Consider the following 19,175-nt stretch of genomic DNA (forward strand, 5'->3'; position numbering starts at 1 on the left):
CCCAGACAAATACTTGACCCTTCAGTATTTTGGAAAGGTATGGCAGCTTGTGGAGTAGAGTACTTTGTCTCAAACTTTAGGGACCTTTTGCTGCTGTTTTCAGAGCTACTTCTACAGCAAGCTCAGCCACAGCAGCGCTCCCCACACCCCGCCTCCCTGCCACCCAAAGACTGCCAACCCAGACCATGACTCAGATTCAAGCAGGCTCTGCACTCCTGCTCTGATCCACTGCTTAATTACTCCCACAGGGTAGGCCTGGAGTCAGAAGTAACTGCAGCTGGGAGCTGCACCACCTCTGCTGCCCCAGGGGTGGTTGCCAATCCCAAACTCCTTTCACTCTCTTGTAGCAGTTCTACCCACTAACCTTCTCTGTTATCTTTGGTGTTTGTGGGTAAAGAAGTCTGGTAACTGCCACAGCTCACTGATTCAGGGTGCTACGACCTGTTCCACCAGGCTCCTGGTCTGGTTGGTCCTGTCGTGGCCCACACTGGGCTCTGCTCTGTTCTGCTCCCAGCTCCATGCAATATACCCTTCCCCTCAACCATCCAGGCTGTCCTGGGCTGGAGCCCTGCTTCCCTTTGCTATTTTGTGGGTTCTGCAACTCTAGAATTTGTTAAAACCCTTTTTGAGGTGTTTGGAAGGAACTGGGGAGGGATCTTATGTAAGTCCCTGCTTTCCAGCCACCATCTTGGCTCTGCCAGGCAAAGGCTCTTAACCTCAGGTCACAGGTTTCAGAGTTTCTATTTCAGAAAACATCATTTTCCACTCACTACACAAAATAAAATATTACATTTGGAATTATCCAATGAGAGAGCTTAATAGTCCCTTAGAGTTTAAATATAGAACTATTGTCCCCAGTGTCTGCTGGAGCTGATATATGCACAGTGTTTGGATGAATTGACATTTTCTTAAAAGCTAGTTTAAACTTGGTTAAGAGGGTTTGTTGCGGGCTGAGTTAGAGCTGAGCCCTGTCCTCCTGGGACCTCCAGGCCCAGGGGCCTGCTGAGATAGACTCAGGGCTTTGGGATGTGGGTGGAGCCAGGAGGAGGGGTCTCGCCTTTGTTGCCCCCCTGGCAATTCCAGGTCGGACCTGCCTGACCACGTGGAACTTCCGGCTCTCTGGCAGAGCATGTGGAACTTCCGGCTGCCTGACCACGTGGAGTTTCCGGTCTTTGCCTGGACTGCCTGCCCACAGGGAGCTTTGGGTAGTGCGGGAAGAGAAGGGGAGGAGAGTAGGCGGAGTCAGGGTGGTCCTAGGACCCAGGTGTATTAGCTTTACCTGTCTTTTACCCACATAACAAAAGAGTGTACCTACATCACTAAAGGTATAAATGTGCTGCTTGCTGAAATAATAAACGGAGTCATTTCACCATCTTGTTGGGCTCCCGCCCCGTACATTGTCCCCGAGATCAGGTCCTTTGCTTGGGCAGAGGCCTGGGGCTTGGGGGGAACCCCGAGCATAGTTACGAGGCTTCGGAAGCCCGTAACAAGGGTTAACTTTTATTCATCAGATCAAGAGCCTTTAAGAGTTATATTTATGATTGATTGAAAACAGGAACCCAGAAAGCTTAGAACAGAACAATTTATTCTGGACGAAAGTAGACATATGTGAGTATGCTAAGGCATAGTCTTGTTCATTGGAATTGTCAGGATAACATAGGAAAAATAGTGAACATTCAATTTTTTTCTTATTGTGTGCATTGTTATGGGAATTCTTAATTAATGCTTAGAAAATAATGATATTCACTAATGTAGTCCCAATCATTCATCATCAAGCTCTTCTGAAAGTTATGTTTTAGTGGAATGATCAAAGGCAATGCTCCATTTGTGAATATTTGTTTCATTCCTCTATCATCCCATACAAGGCTTGTAGGGAGAGGTCTTATGATCACAGACTTCAAATATTTGAAAGACTGTCATGTGAGAGAGAGATTAGTCTACCTTTTTATTCAGACAAAGTGGATAAGTACCTGTCCTTGTAGGCAGGACTATGTGATCTGGGTAAGTCACTTGACCTCTCAGTGTTCTAGGGATATCCTTAAGACCAAATAGTACAGTAGGTGACAACTTGCATGGCAAGAGGCAATTTCCTTATCTGGAAGTTCTCTAAATGAATTAATTTTTAGATCCAGTCTCTATTTCTGGATAGCTCTAGAAAGCAGAAAGAGGAGCCATGAGTGGCCTTTACGAAGAGACCAATGTAGTCTGGATACATGGAAAAAAATGCCCTTAATTTAGAATCATCCAGAACTTATTGGGCTGTTTATGGAGGCAGTGAATTTTCCTTTTTTTGGAGGTCTTCAATTGCAACCTGTATGTTCTGGGAATGTTGCATAGGGATCCTATGGGAAGTATAGGTTTTGAGATATCAGCTATTGAACTGTATCCTAGCAAAGAAATTCTGGGATTCTTTCCACAAGTAGATCTCAGATTCCTTGAATTGTAAGTAATTGGTCTGACAAACCAGTTGTTGCTTTTTACAATGCATTCTAATTCTGGTTTTGTTGCTCATTTCCTTTGAAACATTTTCCATAAGAATTCATTTATCTAATTTCAGGTTTCCAATTTCAAACCAAAATTATAAACTTGGAATCATGAAGTCACAAAGAGAGTTCATGGAAGATTTTCTGTCTGAATTGAAGTTTGAAGGAAAATAATAATTTCAATGCTCAGAGAATGGAGTTGGAGAGCAAGATGGTGAGGAATAGTTATTCCAGGTCTATAGAAAAATGGGAAAATCTTCCTCCTCTTTCCTATCATCAAATGTAAGATGAGAAAAATGAGAAAAATCATTTTTATATAGGAGTTTTCCTTTGCAATGCAAATTGCATCTATTATCCTACATGAAACATGTGTGGGAATGGGAGAGTAAAGGGTAGGGTAGACTATGAGAAGCCTTAAATGCCAAGTATAATACTTTTAAAAAAATTCTTTCAGCAAATTATAAACATATGCATATAGATGTGCATGTATATTTATGTATATATACACACATGTAAACACATTAACATATAGAGAGACACACATATCCAAAACTATGTAGGGTTTGTATTCCCATCAATTTATAAATTAAACTCTTATTGGGGGCAGGGGAGGAGGAAGCTTTGATTTAAATGCTTCAAAGGCCTGCCTAAAAACTAAGGAGGTAGTTCCCGGTCCTTGGGAACAGGTAAACATCATTCTAATTTTGCTTATTTTGAAATCAGAATTTCTTTTTCAATTCTTCTAAGAACTCTTTTTGGGCTTGTGACCATTTGATGTTACCCCTTTGGAATAAGAGTGGGTTTTTTTTTTAACCTCACTACCTTCCTCTGAATATGAACCCAGATTTTTTTTATACCATAGTAGCTATCTATGGTTGGGTTCTTTTTCCTTTGCTTACTAACTTTTTATTTATTTGTTGCTTTTAGTAATTTATTGTATGTTGTAATCAGGTTTTAATCCCAATTTGTGGGTAGTGGTGCCATAGGCCTCAGCAGAGTGGGGCTGGAGGTGTTTAAACTTCACTCAGGCCAAACTTCAGTCCCTGGAGGTCCTGTCCTTCTTGAGGTCCTCTCAAGTTGTCTCAGGAGAACAACTATTTTACTACTTTTTTGATGCCCTGTGTTCATTTTGAGGTGATGTTCTCTCTGTAAGGGAAATTTAGGGAGCCTGAAACTTTCTAACCTACTATGCCATCTTCCCAGAATTCCACTAATTTTGTACTAATTTAGTGGATGATCTTGGTCAGATCATATCATTTCTTTGAGCCTCAGTTTCCTTTTTCTGTAAAAGGAAGCATTGCATTCAATTGTCCCTGAGATCTTTCTCTATTCTAAAAATCTATGATCACAGGATCATTGATTTAGAGATGGAAGTGACCTCATAGGATTTGTAGTCCAATCCTTTAATTTTACAGATGAGCAAGGTGAGGGCCAGAAAGGCTGTGACTTGATCCAGGTCAACTAAGTAATGGGTGTCAGAGGAAGCATTCAAAGCTGTATGCTCTGACTTCAGAGTCAGAGTGCTTCCTACTAAACCTCCCCGTCTCTATGAATTTTTCCTTGGGGTCCTGACCTAGAAATAAGTTCTATGTCCCTAAAGTCTCCACTGTACCAGAGTTGGCACTTAATTGCTCCTTTGGCATCCTTCCCATGAAACTACTATCCAGAAAGTCTCAAGTGGCACCTCTTGGTATATCCCTTTCAGGACTTGTGCCCCCTTTACTTTAAAGGCTGGCTTATTGTTTGCTCCTTAGCAGAATACCCTGAAGGTGGTATTTTACAAATGCAGTTATTATGTTCTCACTGAACATTGCTTTGGAATTGACTAAAGTCTTTTTTATCTCTTTCCCTCTAATGCTAGAAGCTTAGTGTCATAATCAAGAATCTTGGATCTTTCAAACTTAAAAAAAATTCTCAGGTGAGCACTTCAGACCTATTAGGTTCTATGGAATTGATTCATTTGTAATAGATAAAAACTCTAATAAGTGGCTGGCATATACTACATCCTGACAGAGAGGTGATACATTCAGGATGCAGAATGAGACAGTAATTTTCAGGTGGCCATTGAGGGAACTAGTTTTACTTGGTTATGTATATTTATTTTTAATATATAGATTCTTTCTACATCTAATTATCTATAGTTCTCCTATGGATAATGTAAATGTTTAGAATCACTGTTTAGAAGCCTGTCCACTTCCCAGCTGGTTCTCTCATTAAACTGGGTAATAAGGGAGAGTGGAGAGAGAGTCTCCCTTGTGAATAACAAAACCAATAAAAATAAATAATGACATTGATAATGACTGGCAATGTGACACCCTATTTTCTTCCAACAATGTCCGTTTCAAATAAGTAGTCAAGAAATTTATGGGCCTTGATGACCCTTACTTTAGTGCCTATAGAGCACTACAGCTCTTTACATAGTTCTCTGATCTCTCAGCTGGTCTTCATAGTCTGAGGTAAGGATCTACTTCCACAGGTTAAAGAACAAAATCTTACTCTTAAACAAGAAATCCTCATTCCAAAATATTTCAATCAAGATCCTCCATGTGGCAGTTATAAGGATGAAGCTGGAGTATGAAACCACTCAAAATTCTCTGGGTCTGGACCCTTTGACTTTCAGAATGGATATATTGACTTTGCACCATATTTCCTAGAGCCATTATAATTCATAGCCTTTTCATTTTGCTAGTGAAATGATAGCCTATTCCTTGGTAAGTGAAGGCACATCCACAGTGATTACTGGAATTCTGTTTAATGTACGCAATTTGATTTGTAGTTTAAGCACCTCAAATATCTCACCAGCTGGATTAGAATGCTTATTTTTCTCGGAAGATATCTTCAATATTTCCACCTATGTGCCTATGTTCATACATTTCACTGATTGCCGCCCCTTAATTCTTGTCATATTTTTCATCTTTCAAGCTCTAGGTCACATTCCTCCTCCTTAAAGTTTTTGCAGGTGAACTCAAGAATGACTCTTCTCTCTTTCCATTTAAGTCTTATACTATTTATTTCCTTTCCTGAATACTTATTATATTGTGGTTTTGTGTTGTTGGTATTTATGCATATACATGTTTCATCTTTCCTAGTGTACTGGAAGCTCTTTAGGAAAAGCAAGTGGGTATGATTTATTTTTGTAATTAGCTTCAATATGGGATACATAAGAGAGGTTGTAGATTTTCTAGAAAGTATCTGTAGACTTCACATGCAATTTGGAGTGCTATTAAATTTTCCGTTTACCAGGTCTGATTATATTTAGTTATTTTTCTGCCTGTGATAAAGGGAAAGAGTATTAAATAAGGCAACTACAGGTGTTAATTAGGTAATCCTACAGAGAAGGAAGGACAGAAACCAATAAGGTCCTAGGATGAGGGAAGTCAGATTAAGGTCTGCGCAGGAGAGGAATTTTTCCTAGGAGGGGTTGCTGTTGCAGCTTTATGAGAAGAGCAGATCAGGGGAAGGAAATCTCAGCAACATCTCAATGCACACACTCCTCTAATTCTTAGTTAAGACTTCACCCTTCAGAGCCCTTTATTGCCTTAACTTGGTACTAAAGAAAGCCTAAATGAGTGGCTGAGATTTTGAATGTGAACTACGCTACAAGAAAATGATGCTTAGGGAAGGTTTCTCTGCAAAGCTTCACTGAAAGTAACCCTAGTCATTGGAACTTGAACCTTTCCAATAGGGCACTAGAGCTTTCTGCAGACTTAATCTCACAGCAGTTACTTAAAGCTGCCTTGGGGAGGACTCTGCTTTTTTGTATTTCAGAGTCATGTCTTACTCTTAAACAAAGGATTCTCTTTTCAGGTGATTTGAATCCAGATCTATCCAGATTTCTGGAAAGAGGATGCAGCTCTAAGGCTGATTTTGAGTCTGGAATTTGCTGCGTGTAACACAGGAGGCAAATGTACTCTTATGAAATAATTTATGACATTCACAACAACAAAGTGGCAGGGAACTGGGGAATGAACTTTTCCCTGAGGAGTTGCCATGTGATCTTGAACAATCTAAGACTGAAGCAGTTTTCCTTTAGGTCCATGAGATGCAATTTGTTCTCTTTTTTGTTTTGTTTTTATTTTTCAATGCTTTTAAAAATTTCATTATTTATTTTTCATATTCATTTACATTTTTTGAATAATGAATTCTGTCCCTCCCTTCCATACTTTTCCCACCCATTGTGAAGTCAAGAAATGTGATATCAATTATATATGTGGAATCATGAAAAACATATTTCAATATTAGTCATGTGAAAAACGACAGTGAAAGTGAAAAAAAATTATACTGTAATTTGCATTCAGATTCCATCCATTATTTCTTTGGAGGTAGATAGCAATTTTTCATCATAACTCCTTTGGAATTGTCTGGGATCATTGTATTGCTCAGAATAGCTAAGTCATTAACAATTATGTACAATATTGCTGTGTTTGTATGTGACTTTTTCCTGGTTTTGTTCACTTCATGCTGCATTATTTTCTATAAGCCTCTTAGATTTTTCTGAAAATATCCTGCTTATCATATCTTATAGCACAACAGTTTCCCATCACAATCATATTACCACAACTTATTCAACCATTGTCCGGTTGATGGCCATCCACTCAATTTTCAATTCTTTGGCACTACAAAGAAGAGCTGCTATAAACATTTTTGTAAACAGAGCTTCTTTTCCTTTTTCTTTGAACTTATTGAGATACAGACTTCAAAGTGGGATTACTGAGTTGAAGGCTATACACACTTTCATAGTGTTTTTTGCATAGTTCCAAAATGTTCTCCAGAATGACTGGATTAGTCAAACTCCACCAATGGTGAACTAGTGTCCCAATTTTTCTACATCTCCTCCAAAATTTGTCATTTTCATTTTCTGTCATATTATCCAATATAACAGGTTTGAGGTGATATCTAGAATTCCTTTAACTTGCATTTCTCTAATCAAAAGTTATTTAAAGCATTATTCCTAAAGCTACAGATAGCTTTGATTTCCTCTCAAAACTACCTGTTCTTATCCTTTGACCATTTATCAATTTGGAAATGAATTGTTTTCTTACAAATTTTAATCATTTGTCTATATATTTGAAAACTGAAACGTTTGCCAGAGAAACTTGTAAATTTTTTACCCAGATTTCTGCTTTTTTCTAATCTTGGCTGCATTGGTTTTGTTTGTACAAAACCTTTTAAATTTGATATAATCAAAATTATTCATTTTACTTCTTATGATCCTCTGTATCTATAGTTTGGATTTCAGTGATTCCTTTATTTATAGATCTGACAGATAAAATTTTCCTTGCTCTCCAAATTTGCTTATGACATCATCCTTTGTGTCTAAATCATATACCTGTATTGGCATTATCATCGTAGACAGTGTGAGATGTTGGTTTATACTTAGTTTCTGCCAAGCCTTTTTTCCAGTTTTCCCTGTAATTTTTGTCAGTGAGTTCTGGCCCCCAAAGCTTGGCTTTTTGCATTTATCAAACACTGGATTTCTAAGATACTACTTTGTATTATGTACCTAATATATTGCACTAATTCACCACTCTATTTCCTAGCTAGTACTAGTTTGTTTTCATGATCACCATTTTGAAATAGAGTTTAAGATTTGGTACTACTAGTAGACCTTATTCCCCATTTTTTTCATTGATCTCATTATTATGCTTGGTATTTTGGTCTTACAGATTAATTTTGTTATTTTTTCTAGGTCTAGAAAATAATTTTGGGGGTAATTTGTTTGGTATGGCTCTGGAAATATATTAAATTTGGTGGAATTGTCATTTTGTTATATTGCTTCATCCCACTCACAGACAACTGATATTCCTCCAATTGTTTTTATCTGACTTTATTCATGTGAAATGTAGTTCATGATTGTGTTCACATACTTTTTGTGTTTGTCTTGGTATGTAGACTCCCATGTATTTTATATTCCCTGTAGTTATTTAAAAATGGATTTTCTCTTTCTACCTTTTACTGTTGCACTTTTTAGGTAATATGTGGAAATGCTATTAATGTATCTTACATCTTGCAACTTTACTAAAGTTGTTAATTGTTTCAATTAGTTTTTTAGTTTATTTCCTAAGTCTGTAAGTATACCATCATCTGCATATGAGTATACCATATCATGTGTAAAGAGTACTAGTTTTGTTACCTCTTCACTTATTTTTCATTCCTCCAATTCTTCTTGTTTTATTGCTACAGCTAGCATTTCTAGTACATTATTGAATAACACTCTTGATAATGGACTTCTTTGCTTTACCCTGATCTTATTGTGAAGGCTTCTCCCTTATCTCCATTACAAATAACGCTTGCTGTTGATTTTAGAGAGATACTACTTAGCATTTCAAGGGAAGCTCCACTTATTCCTCTGCTTCCTGGTGTTTTAATAGCAATGAATGTAGATATTTGTCAAATGCCTTTTCTACATTTATTGAGATAATCATGTGATTTTTGTTGTTTTATTATTGATATGGTCATTATGATGATGGTTTTACTAATATTGAAGCAGCCCTGCCTTCCTGGTATAAATCACACCTGGTCATAGTGTAATAGTGTATAATCTTCATAATACATTGCTGTAATCCCTCTAGCTATCTTTTTTTAAATTTTTTGCATCAATGTTTATGAAGGAAAGTGGTGTATAGTTTTCTTTGTTTTCTTCTGCTTGGATTAGATATCAATTTTAGATGTGTGTCATAAAAAGAATTTGGTAGGAGACCATTTTGCCTAATTTTCCAATTAGTTTTCTAAAATATAAGATTAAAATTAATCATTCTTTAAATGTTTGGTAGAAATCACATGATCCTGGGGATTTTTTATTAGGGACTTCATTTATGGCTTATTCAATTTCTTTTTCTAAGATACCTTCTCAAAAATTCTATTTCCTCTTCGCTAATCTACTTCATGGGGATGTTTTGCAGCTTCAGTTATACCCACATACTTAAATATTATTTTTTCACCCCACAGACTGACCCTAATATTAATCAGAGAAAAGAGATGTATCCAGCTTGGTGTTCAAAATGAATAAATGGCAAGTTTCTCAAGTTTAATGCGTGAATTTTTTTGTTTTATTTTAGTGGAACAAGACTGGGCAGTAAAGAAAATATTGAAAACAACAGCTAAGAGCAATTTTCACTTAAAAGCTCAATAGTGATAACTATGATATACCTAGGACTGTAAGGCAGAGGTGTCAAACTCACCAGAGGCCATCAAAACTCCCAGAGGCCCAACAAGATTAAAACATAATTAAAATGTAATAAAGACAAATAAGCTACAACATAAATAATGCTAATTAGGAGTTTTCTAAGTCAATGTGTGGCCCACTTGAATTCAACACCACTACTCTAAAGTAAGGTAAATTGTGATGCCCCCATGATTAGATGCCCATTGTCACAGGGTACTGTCTAAACGTCTAAGGTGCAGACTATTAGGTGGAGGGAGTTTTCCCACCAGAGAGTTCCCTTTATTGCCGAAGTCATAAGTATGTGTCACAGAGTTAATATTTGCACTCACTCCCTCCTGAGTATTCTCAATGTCTAGCAGAATACTTGAATCACAGTAGGTGCTTAACAAAAGACTTTGCTAACTTTTCAAATGGAATTTGCTCCTGTTTTAAGCAATATGAATAATAAAGCATTATTATTATAGTATTCTCTAACACTTTATTCAAAATAATTTTTGTGACCAGACAGACATTAGGCCAGACTTTATAAGAGAAACAGCAGGCAGTGTGGAGAAAGCACTCAATAGGGAATCAAAGGACCTGAGATTTTTTCCCAAAGTTTTAAACATTTTTATTTAAAGTTTTGAGTTGCATATTCTGCCTCTCCCTTCTTTCTGCCCTCCATGAAATGGTAAGCAATCAGATGTGCCATTGTGTAAAACGTTTTCATATTAGTCATTTTGTACAAAAAGATTTGAATTAAAGATAAAAGAAAGTGAAAAATAGCATGCTTCAGTCTGTATTCAATCACTATCATAGTTCTTTGTCTGGAGGGAGATAGTATAGTTATCATTAGTCTCTCGGGATTGTCTTAGATCATTGTATTGCTTAGAAGAGCTAAGTCACTCATAGTACTTCATTGAACAATATTGCTGTTACTGTGTATAACATTATGCTCACTTCGCTACACATCAGCTCATGTAAGTCTTTCCAGGGTTTTCAGAAATCATTCTGCTGGTCATTGCTTAGAGTACCATAATATTCCGTTACAATCATATACCACAGTTTGTTCAGCCATTCCCTAATTGATAGGTATCCATTTGATGATCTGAATTCTCAGCCACCATGAAAAGAGCTGCTCTAAATTTTCCCTAATCTTTCCAGCTTCAGATCTATAAAATAAAATTTAGTAATATCCTATTTACAGATGGAAAAACCAAGGCTCAAAGAGGTCACAATGATTTAAAAAGGTCACAGAGCTTAAAAGTGTCACAGATGCAACTCAGAATCACATCTTTGGATTCTAAAGCTAGTGGATAGTTATTTCTCCTTTTGTACACTATTTGTGATAGACTTTTCCTTATCTGCATCCCCAGTGCTTATCCCGGTGCCTGACAAATAGTAAGTATTTAATAAATGTTTATTAAATTTAATAGATGAAACAATATAAATGATATGTGGTCCTTGTCTTCAAGGAGGAAATGAAGTTAAAGACAAAACAATGGAAAAAAAGATATACTGATGCATATGTTTTGGAAGTGATATCATTTAGAGGTAGAAGGTATCAGGGTGCTAATGTTGCAATTTTCAGTGTGTTTTTACATTTAGCAACAATTCTAATTTTGTACATCTTCACTACAACCTATTTATTTCTACCCCAAATGATTTTTGAATTTTAATGTAAATAAGTACAATTTGTTTCTTCCATAGTTCGGCTGACTTGTTTATTGCCACATGAGGGATCCTCTCCTTTGGAAGACATCCACTGGTTGATCCAAGAGGCATCTTCTGGTCGAATGGCAGTGAACAATCAAACAGTGGTGACAGAGTTTACCCTTCAGGGTTTCTCTGAGATACCTCCTCTTCAGCTTGCCCTTTTTTGCATCTTCTTTTTCCTTTATATCATGGCCCTAGCAGGCAATGCTCTCATTGTGATAGCAATAAGCCTAGATTCATGTCTCCATAACCCCATGTATTTTTTCCTTGCCAATCTGGCCATTTTAGATATTGGCTGCACAACCACAGTTCTGCCCAAATTGCTGGAGAACCTTGCCGACAAGAAATCTATCTCCTATGCTGGGTGCATGACTCAGTTGTATTTCCTTGCATGGTTTTTGGGTGCTGAACTCCTGCTCTTCACGGCTATGGCTTACGACAGGTATGTGGCTATCTGCCACCCCCTTCATTATACTACCATGATGAGTAGAATGGTTTGCATCCTCCTAGCTGGTAGTGTGTGGTTCGTTAGTGCCATCAACTCATCAGTAAACACTGGCCTTATGATACAGTTAACCTTCTGTGGCCCAAATCGAATTAAGCACTTTTTGTGTGAAATCCCCAGTTTGCTACTGCTCTCCTGCACCTCCACATACCTGAACAATATCATGGCAGTGATTGCAGATATATACTTTGGGGTGATCAATTTTATGCTCACTATGGTGTCCTATGGCTTCATCATTTCCAGCATTCTGAAGATCCGCACCACAGAGGGCAAGAAGAAAGCCTTCTCTACCTGTTCCTCCCACCTCTTTGTGGTCACTGTATATTATACCACACTTATATACACATACATTCTCCCAGGCTCTGGGTCCTCCATGGATAATGGCAAAGTAGTGGCTGTCCTATACACCACTATCAGCCCTGTTTTAAACCCTCTCATTTACACTCTACGCAACAAAGATTTCATAACAGCCCTCAAGAAAATGTTTCCATTCATTAAATAAATTGTTGTAATTTGTCCACATGACTTGGTTGTAATTTTATTTTTAAATATGATGCAAAAGGTAATTTAGATGCTATGAATCTTAGTTATTCAATTCATAGAATGATTTTTCCTCAGAATCTCAAAGCTAGAATGGATCACTGAAACCAGTTTGAACCTCATCACACCCCTGTTCTACTCCCAACTTCCTTATTTCAGTTTTGGACCACACAACCCCCTCTCAGCCACCATAAACTTATTTATCTTTGTCCCCTTACCATTTGTTCAAATTATGTCAGTTGCCTACCAAATTCTGTTGACTTTTACTACATAATATATCTCTCACCATTTCCCTTCTCTTCAGTCAAATTATACATCCCAGGTCATATCCCCATGATTGATGTCATTTGCAGTAGATCTACTTTTGTGCGATTAATCTTAGTTAGGTTCAGATTTGCTCCTGCAATAAGACAGACTCCTAATGCAATAATGCTTTCATTAAAGGGCAGGGGGAATACTATTTTGGGGTTACAACAACAACAACACAGCTAATCACACCAAAAGTGACAAAGTCATAGATGGCAATGCATTAATACACCACCAATTTAGGGAGCACCAGCACCTGGTCCTTCAAAGCTGGGGAGTCTCAGGGTACAGCTCAGTCAGGTTCTTGAATGGGAAAAAGTTCCAGGCAGAATGTCCTCTGCATGGGTGAGATCTCAACATGACTCATGCACATGGCGACTTATATAGGTCCCTGAAAAAAGAAAGCTCACTGCTGTCTCTGATGTTTTCCACCAGAGAGGGGAACCACCCACCTCATGGGGATCTTGTGAGACAGTTCATTCTTAAGAACGGGCTAGGTTTTTAGAAGGCAGTTTCTCAGGAATGTTTATTGCTTTGTTCAGGGCTTGCCACGTCTCCAAGCAGGAGAGTCCAAAGGCTTGTTGAAGGGGGAGGGAGCTCATGCAGAGGAAAACCTGACACATACATGCTGGGTTTACACTGTAATATGGAGAATTATACACACACACACACACACACACACACACACACGTGTGTGTGTGTGTGTGTGTGTCTGTATGTATACATGTATACACACACACATATATATGTGTATATATGTATATATACACATATATATATATATATATATATATAATGACTTATCATTCAACTCTATTTGCTACTAATGTCTTCCTCACTTCTCCCATGCAATCTCTTCTTCATACACACCTCTCCTAAAGTCCAGGTTTTAACCATGCCATTTTCCTACAAAAAAGATTTATAAAATCCTTATGATTAATGGAAAAAGAAAAACAAAACAAATTATTTACCTAAGCTTAAGGCTCTTTCCAATCTCACTATATGAAATGATATGCTTTTATCCATGTTTTACATGATTCCTTTATACACATTCTATTTTCCAAATAATCTGTGCTTCTGGTTTTGTGTTAAAGGCAGTTAGGTGGCAAAATGGAGAGACCACTTGTCTTGGTGTTAGGAAAGCCTGAGTTTGAATCTTGCCTCAGATATCTATTAACTGTGTGACCCCAGATAATTCACTCAACCTTTGTCAAGTTCAGTATCCACATTTTAAAAATGAGGATAATATTATTGCCTTTCTCATAGGATCATTGTGATATAGCTGGATAATAAATATGTGAAGTCCCTTTTAAATCTAAAAGAGCAGATTTCTGGCAGAGTAAATGGTGAGTCACTCTCACCCTTCCCTGTAGACCTTGAAAAACTTAGAGAGTATTGCCCCCAGAAAATTCTTGGAGTGGTGGAGCTGGCAGAAAGATGAGTGCAGCACTCTTTTAGCTCTGGCTTGAGAGGCTAGCAGGATTAATGGGAAGGTTCCTTCTTGCTGTGGCTGAAGAAGACCAGTAAAGGATGGGAGGAATCCCAGAAAGCCAGCAATAAGCCCCACTTTGGCAGTCCAGCAGAAGGTATTGAGCCCCAGGGTTGAAGAGCAGGCAAGTGCCAACACCAGGCTCACAACACCTCCAGCTCTGCACCAGGTAAAATACCAGACCACTAAAACATCCAACTGTAAGCACCTGAGGCCCCAGCACAAAAATACAGCAATGAGACCCCTAGACTCCAGCATAAGAAGTCTGGGACAGTGCCCCCTCTCTGCCCCAGAAGCAGAGATTAAATTTAAAAACCAAAAAAGAGGTAAACAACATGAGTAAGAAAAATAAAAAAAATCAATGACCATAAAGAAATATCTTGGTGACAAGGAAGATAAAAACACAGATTCAGGAGAGGACAATATGGTTAATATACCCACACCCAAAACCTCAAATGTGAATATGAACTGTTGTGATGAACAAAAAGCCTTCTTAGAAGAACTCTAGGAAGATTTTAAAAATCAAATAAGAGAGGTAGAAAAAATTTAAAAATACATTTGACAAAATGGGGAAAAATGTACATTGAAGGAAACAACTCCTGAAAAAGTACAATTGGCCAAATGGAAAAAGAGTTACAAAAGCTAAATGAAGAAAACAATTCCTTAAAAATTAAAATAGAGCAACTGGAGGCTAATGACCCTATGAAAAATCAAGAATCTGTCAAACAAAATTGAAAGAATGAAAAATAGAAGAAAATATAAAATACCTCATTGCAAAAAAAAAAAAAACTGCCTTGGAAAATAGGTCCAGGAGAGATAATTTGAGAACTATTGGTCTACCTGAGAACCATGATGAAAAAAAAGAGCCTGGACAACATCTTTCAAGAAATCATCAAGGAAAACTGCCCTGAAGTACTGGAACCAGAGGGTTAAATAGTCATCAAAATAATCCAGTTATCACCTGAAAAAGATCCCAAATTGCAAACACCAAGGAATATTGTAGCAAAATTCCAGAATTGTCAGATTAAGGAGAAAATATTGCAAGCAGCTGCATCAGTAATTCAGATGGGAATTTATTTTTTACTGTTTTCACTTTTGGACCAATTCTTTAATCAAATGCCCTTGATGAGTCCAGCCTTTGTTTCTTTGGTTAAATCAGGAGCCTTTGGTGACCTCCTTACCTCAAAGGAAAGCCTGGTTTTCATGTGTTTGAGCCACATGTTTGTGCCACCAGAACCTTTTAGGTCATGTGGGTTTGAGTGGCATGTTTGTGAGTCTTTTAGGTCATGTGGGTTTGAGCTTCAGGTTGCTATGCCATTTGACTGTGAACAGGGTATATAAACTCAGAGGTTGGCATTTTTCCTTTGGGGCTCACTCATGGAAGGAGTGTAGAGACTCTGGGCAAGTCATTGTAACTGCCCTCACTGGCTTTGCTAACCCAGACTCATTGGGTCTTCTCTGGTTGCTACTGTGATTTGGTCAGACGGATAAGAGGCCTGTCTGTTGATTCCTGATTATTTGTGCTGTTTATATAATGGATATTTGTAATTTGTCTGTATTTGCTCTGAAGTTCAGGGTACTATTTTTTTTTCCTTGAATTAAGTTTATTATATATGTATGTGTGATTAAAGTGAGATTGTAAACCCCTTAAAGTTACTTTCCTTAGTAAAACAGATCAAAAATCCTGTGCTTACAGCTCTTGTTGCTGATCTTGTTGGGTCTTATACCCAAACAGCTGCTGCTAGCTAAATTGTTATTACAGGAGCCAGAAAGAAACAATTCAAATATCATAGAACCACAGGGAAGATTATACAGGAACTTACAGCTTCTACATTAAAAGATGGGAGGGCTTAGAATATGATGTTTTGTAATGCAAAGAGCTTAGATTAGAACCAAGGATCAACTACCCAGAGAAATTTGGCATAATCTTTCAGGGGAGGAAATGGACATTCAATGAAATAGGGGAGTTCCAGACTTTCCACATAAAAAGATGAGAGCTGAACCAAAAATTTGAACTTCAAATAAAAGACTCAAGAGAGGCAGAAAAAGGTAAACAGGAAAGGGGGGGAAATGTTATTCAAGGACAAACTGTTTACATCTCTACATGGGAAGATGATATAACTCTTGAGAACTATATGGTTATTTCATAATATAGAGGGGAAATACATAGACAAAGGGAGTAGGTTTAAGCTGATTTTGATGTAATGATAGAAAACCTAATTAAGTACTGAAAAAGACTTCAATGGGACAACAAAAAAGGAGGAGGCAGAAAAGGGTATATTACATTACATGAAGAGGCATGAAGGCATATTACCATAAAGGGAAAGAAGGGAGGCTGATGAGCATCACTTAAACTTGCTCTCATTGGACTTGGATCAAGGAGGGAATAACATACCGAGGTATGGAAATCTAACTTACCCTATAGGCAGTTAGAGGGGAAAGGGGAAAAAAGGGAGGGAAAAATAGAATGGAGGGAAGAAGTAGTAAGGGAAAATGGAAAGAAAAGGGAAGAGGTGTGACAGAAAGGAGGACAGATGGATGGAGGCAGCAGTCAAAGGCAAAACTCTACTGAGGAGGGAAAAGGAGGAAGGAAAGAGAAAAGTATAAATGGGTGGGGTGGACAGAAAGGAGAGAAAGATACTAATAGTAATCCTAACTGGATTACTATTAGTATCTTTTATCTCACCTGCTGAAAATACCCCAAATGAAAACTCCTAGGAATATTGTCACCAAATTCCAGAGCTCCCAGATGAAGGAGATAATACTGCAAGCAGCCATAAAGAAACAATTTGAGTATTGTGGAAACACAATCAGAATAATACAAGATCTAGCAGCTTCTGCATTAAGGGATGGAAGGTCTTGGAATATAATATTCTGGAGGTCAATGGAGCTAGGACTAAAACCAAGAATCACCTACCCAACTAAAATGAGTATCATGATCCAAGGCAAAATATGGATTTTCAATAAAATAGAGGACTGTCAAACTTTCTCAGTGAAAAGACCAGAACTGAATAGAAAATTTAAATTTTAAACACAAGAATCAAGAGCAGCAAGAAAAGGTAAGCAAGAAAGAGAAATCATAAGGGACTTACTGAAGTTGAACTGTTTTGTTTGCATTCCCACATGTAAAGCTGATGTGTATAATTCATGAGTTCTCAGTATTAGGGCAGCAGAATGGAATATATATATATATATATATATATATATATATATATATATATATATATATATATATATATATATATATAATATGTATACATATAGACAGAGGCCACAGGGTGAGTTGAATATGAAAGGATGATATCTAAAAAATAAAATAAAATTAAGTGGTGAGAGAAGAATATATTGACAGACGGAGAAAGGGAGAGATTGAATGGGGTAAATTATCTCACATAAGAGTGGCAAGAAAAAGCAGTTCTGTTGGGAGGGAAGAGGGGGCAGGTTAGTGGGAATGAGTGAATCTTGCTGACATCGGATTTGACCTGAAGAGTGAATAACATAAACACTCAATGGGGTATCTTACACCACTGGAACGGAGGAAGGATATAAAAAGTGGGGGTGCTAGAAGGGGAGCAGATAGGGGGAGGAGGTAATCAAAAGCAAACACTTTTGAAAAGGGACAGGGTCAAGGAAGAAACCTGGATAAAGGGGGATAGGATAGGAAGGTGCAAAATATATTTAATCTTTCAGAACATGAGTACTGTGGAAAGATTTTGCATAATGATACCCATGTGGCCTATGTTGAATTGCTTGCTTTCTTAGGGAGGGTGGGTGGGGAGGGAAGAGGGGAGAGAATTTGGAACTCAAAGTTTTAAAAGTAGATGTTGAAAAAAAAAGTTCTTGCATGCAACTAGGAAATAAGATATACAGGCAATGGGGTATAGAAGTCTATCTTGCCCAACAAGAAATTAAAGGATAAGGGGATGGGGGGGCGGAGTGGGGTGACAGAAGAAAGGGCTGCCTGGGGAATGTGGCAATCAGAATATATGCCATCTTGGAATGGGGGGAGGGTAGAAATGGGGAGAAAATTTGTAATTCGAACTCTTGTGAAAATTAATGCTGAAAGTTAAAAATATTAAATAAATAAATAATGATTTATTTAAAAAAAAAGAATGAGTGTGACTAACGGTTCATAGTAACAATTAATTACTTTGTCCTAGAGAATGACAATAAAGAGACAACATACCAAAACTTAGTGAATTCAGCGAAAACAATTCTTAGGGGAAGTTTTATATCTCTAAAAGCTTCTATGAATAAAATAGAGAACGAGGAGACCAATGAATTGGGTGTGCAACTAAAAAAGTTAGAAATAAGAACAAATTGAAAATGCCCAATTAAGTACCAAATTAGACATGTGGAAAATCCATAGGAAGGATTAAAAAACTGAAATTTAGAAAAAACTATTATACTAAAAAATAAAACTAAGAGCTGGTTTTATGAAAAACAATAATAAAATACATAAACAAATTTGGTTAATTTGTTTAAAGAAAAGAAAGAAGAAAACCAAATTACCAGTATCAAAAACGAAAAGGGTGAATTCAACACCAATGAAGTGGAAATTAAAACTATAATTATGAACTATTTTGCCCAACTATATACTCATAAATTTGTCAGTCTTATTGAAATGGATGAATATTTACAAAAATATGAATTGCCAAGACTAGCAGAAGCAGAAGTAAAATACTTAAATAACCCCATCACAAAAAAGAAATTGAAAATTCCATCAATGAAATCCCTAGGAAACAATCTCCAGGGACAGATGGATTTACAAGTGAATTCTATCAAATATTTAAAAAAAAACAATTAATTCCAATTCTATACAGACTCTTTGGGAAAATAGGCACAGAAGGAGTCCTACCAAATTCTGTTTATGATACAAATATGGTACTTATACTTAAACCAGGAATAGTCAAAACAGAGGAAGAAAATTATAGACCAAATTTGCTCATGAATATAGATTCAAAAATTTTAAATAAAATATTATAGAAAAGA

General features: G+C 37.1%; 1 protein-coding gene across 1 annotated transcript; it reads left to right on the forward strand.

The window, feature by feature from the left end:
- Nucleotides 1–11,423: 11,423 nt before the first annotated feature.
- Nucleotides 11,424–12,350, forward strand: LOC118829013 (olfactory receptor 13A1-like). Its single transcript, XM_036735938.1, has one exon. It carries the CDS (start codon nt 11,424–11,426, stop codon nt 12,348–12,350), a length of 927 nt encoding a protein of 308 aa, XP_036591833.1.
- Nucleotides 12,351–19,175: the final 6,825 nt, after the last annotated feature.

The sequence above is a fragment of the Trichosurus vulpecula genome, chromosome 8 (assembly GCF_011100635.1).
Source record: "Trichosurus vulpecula isolate mTriVul1 chromosome 8, mTriVul1.pri, whole genome shotgun sequence".
Lineage (NCBI taxonomy): Eukaryota > Metazoa > Chordata > Mammalia > Diprotodontia > Phalangeridae > Trichosurus > Trichosurus vulpecula.

Excerpts from the sequence above, each read along its gene's own strand:
- LOC118829013 (XM_036735938.1), top strand. The coding sequence starts at position 11,424 with ATGGCAGTGAACAATCAAACAGTGGTGACAGAGTTTACCCTTCAGGGT.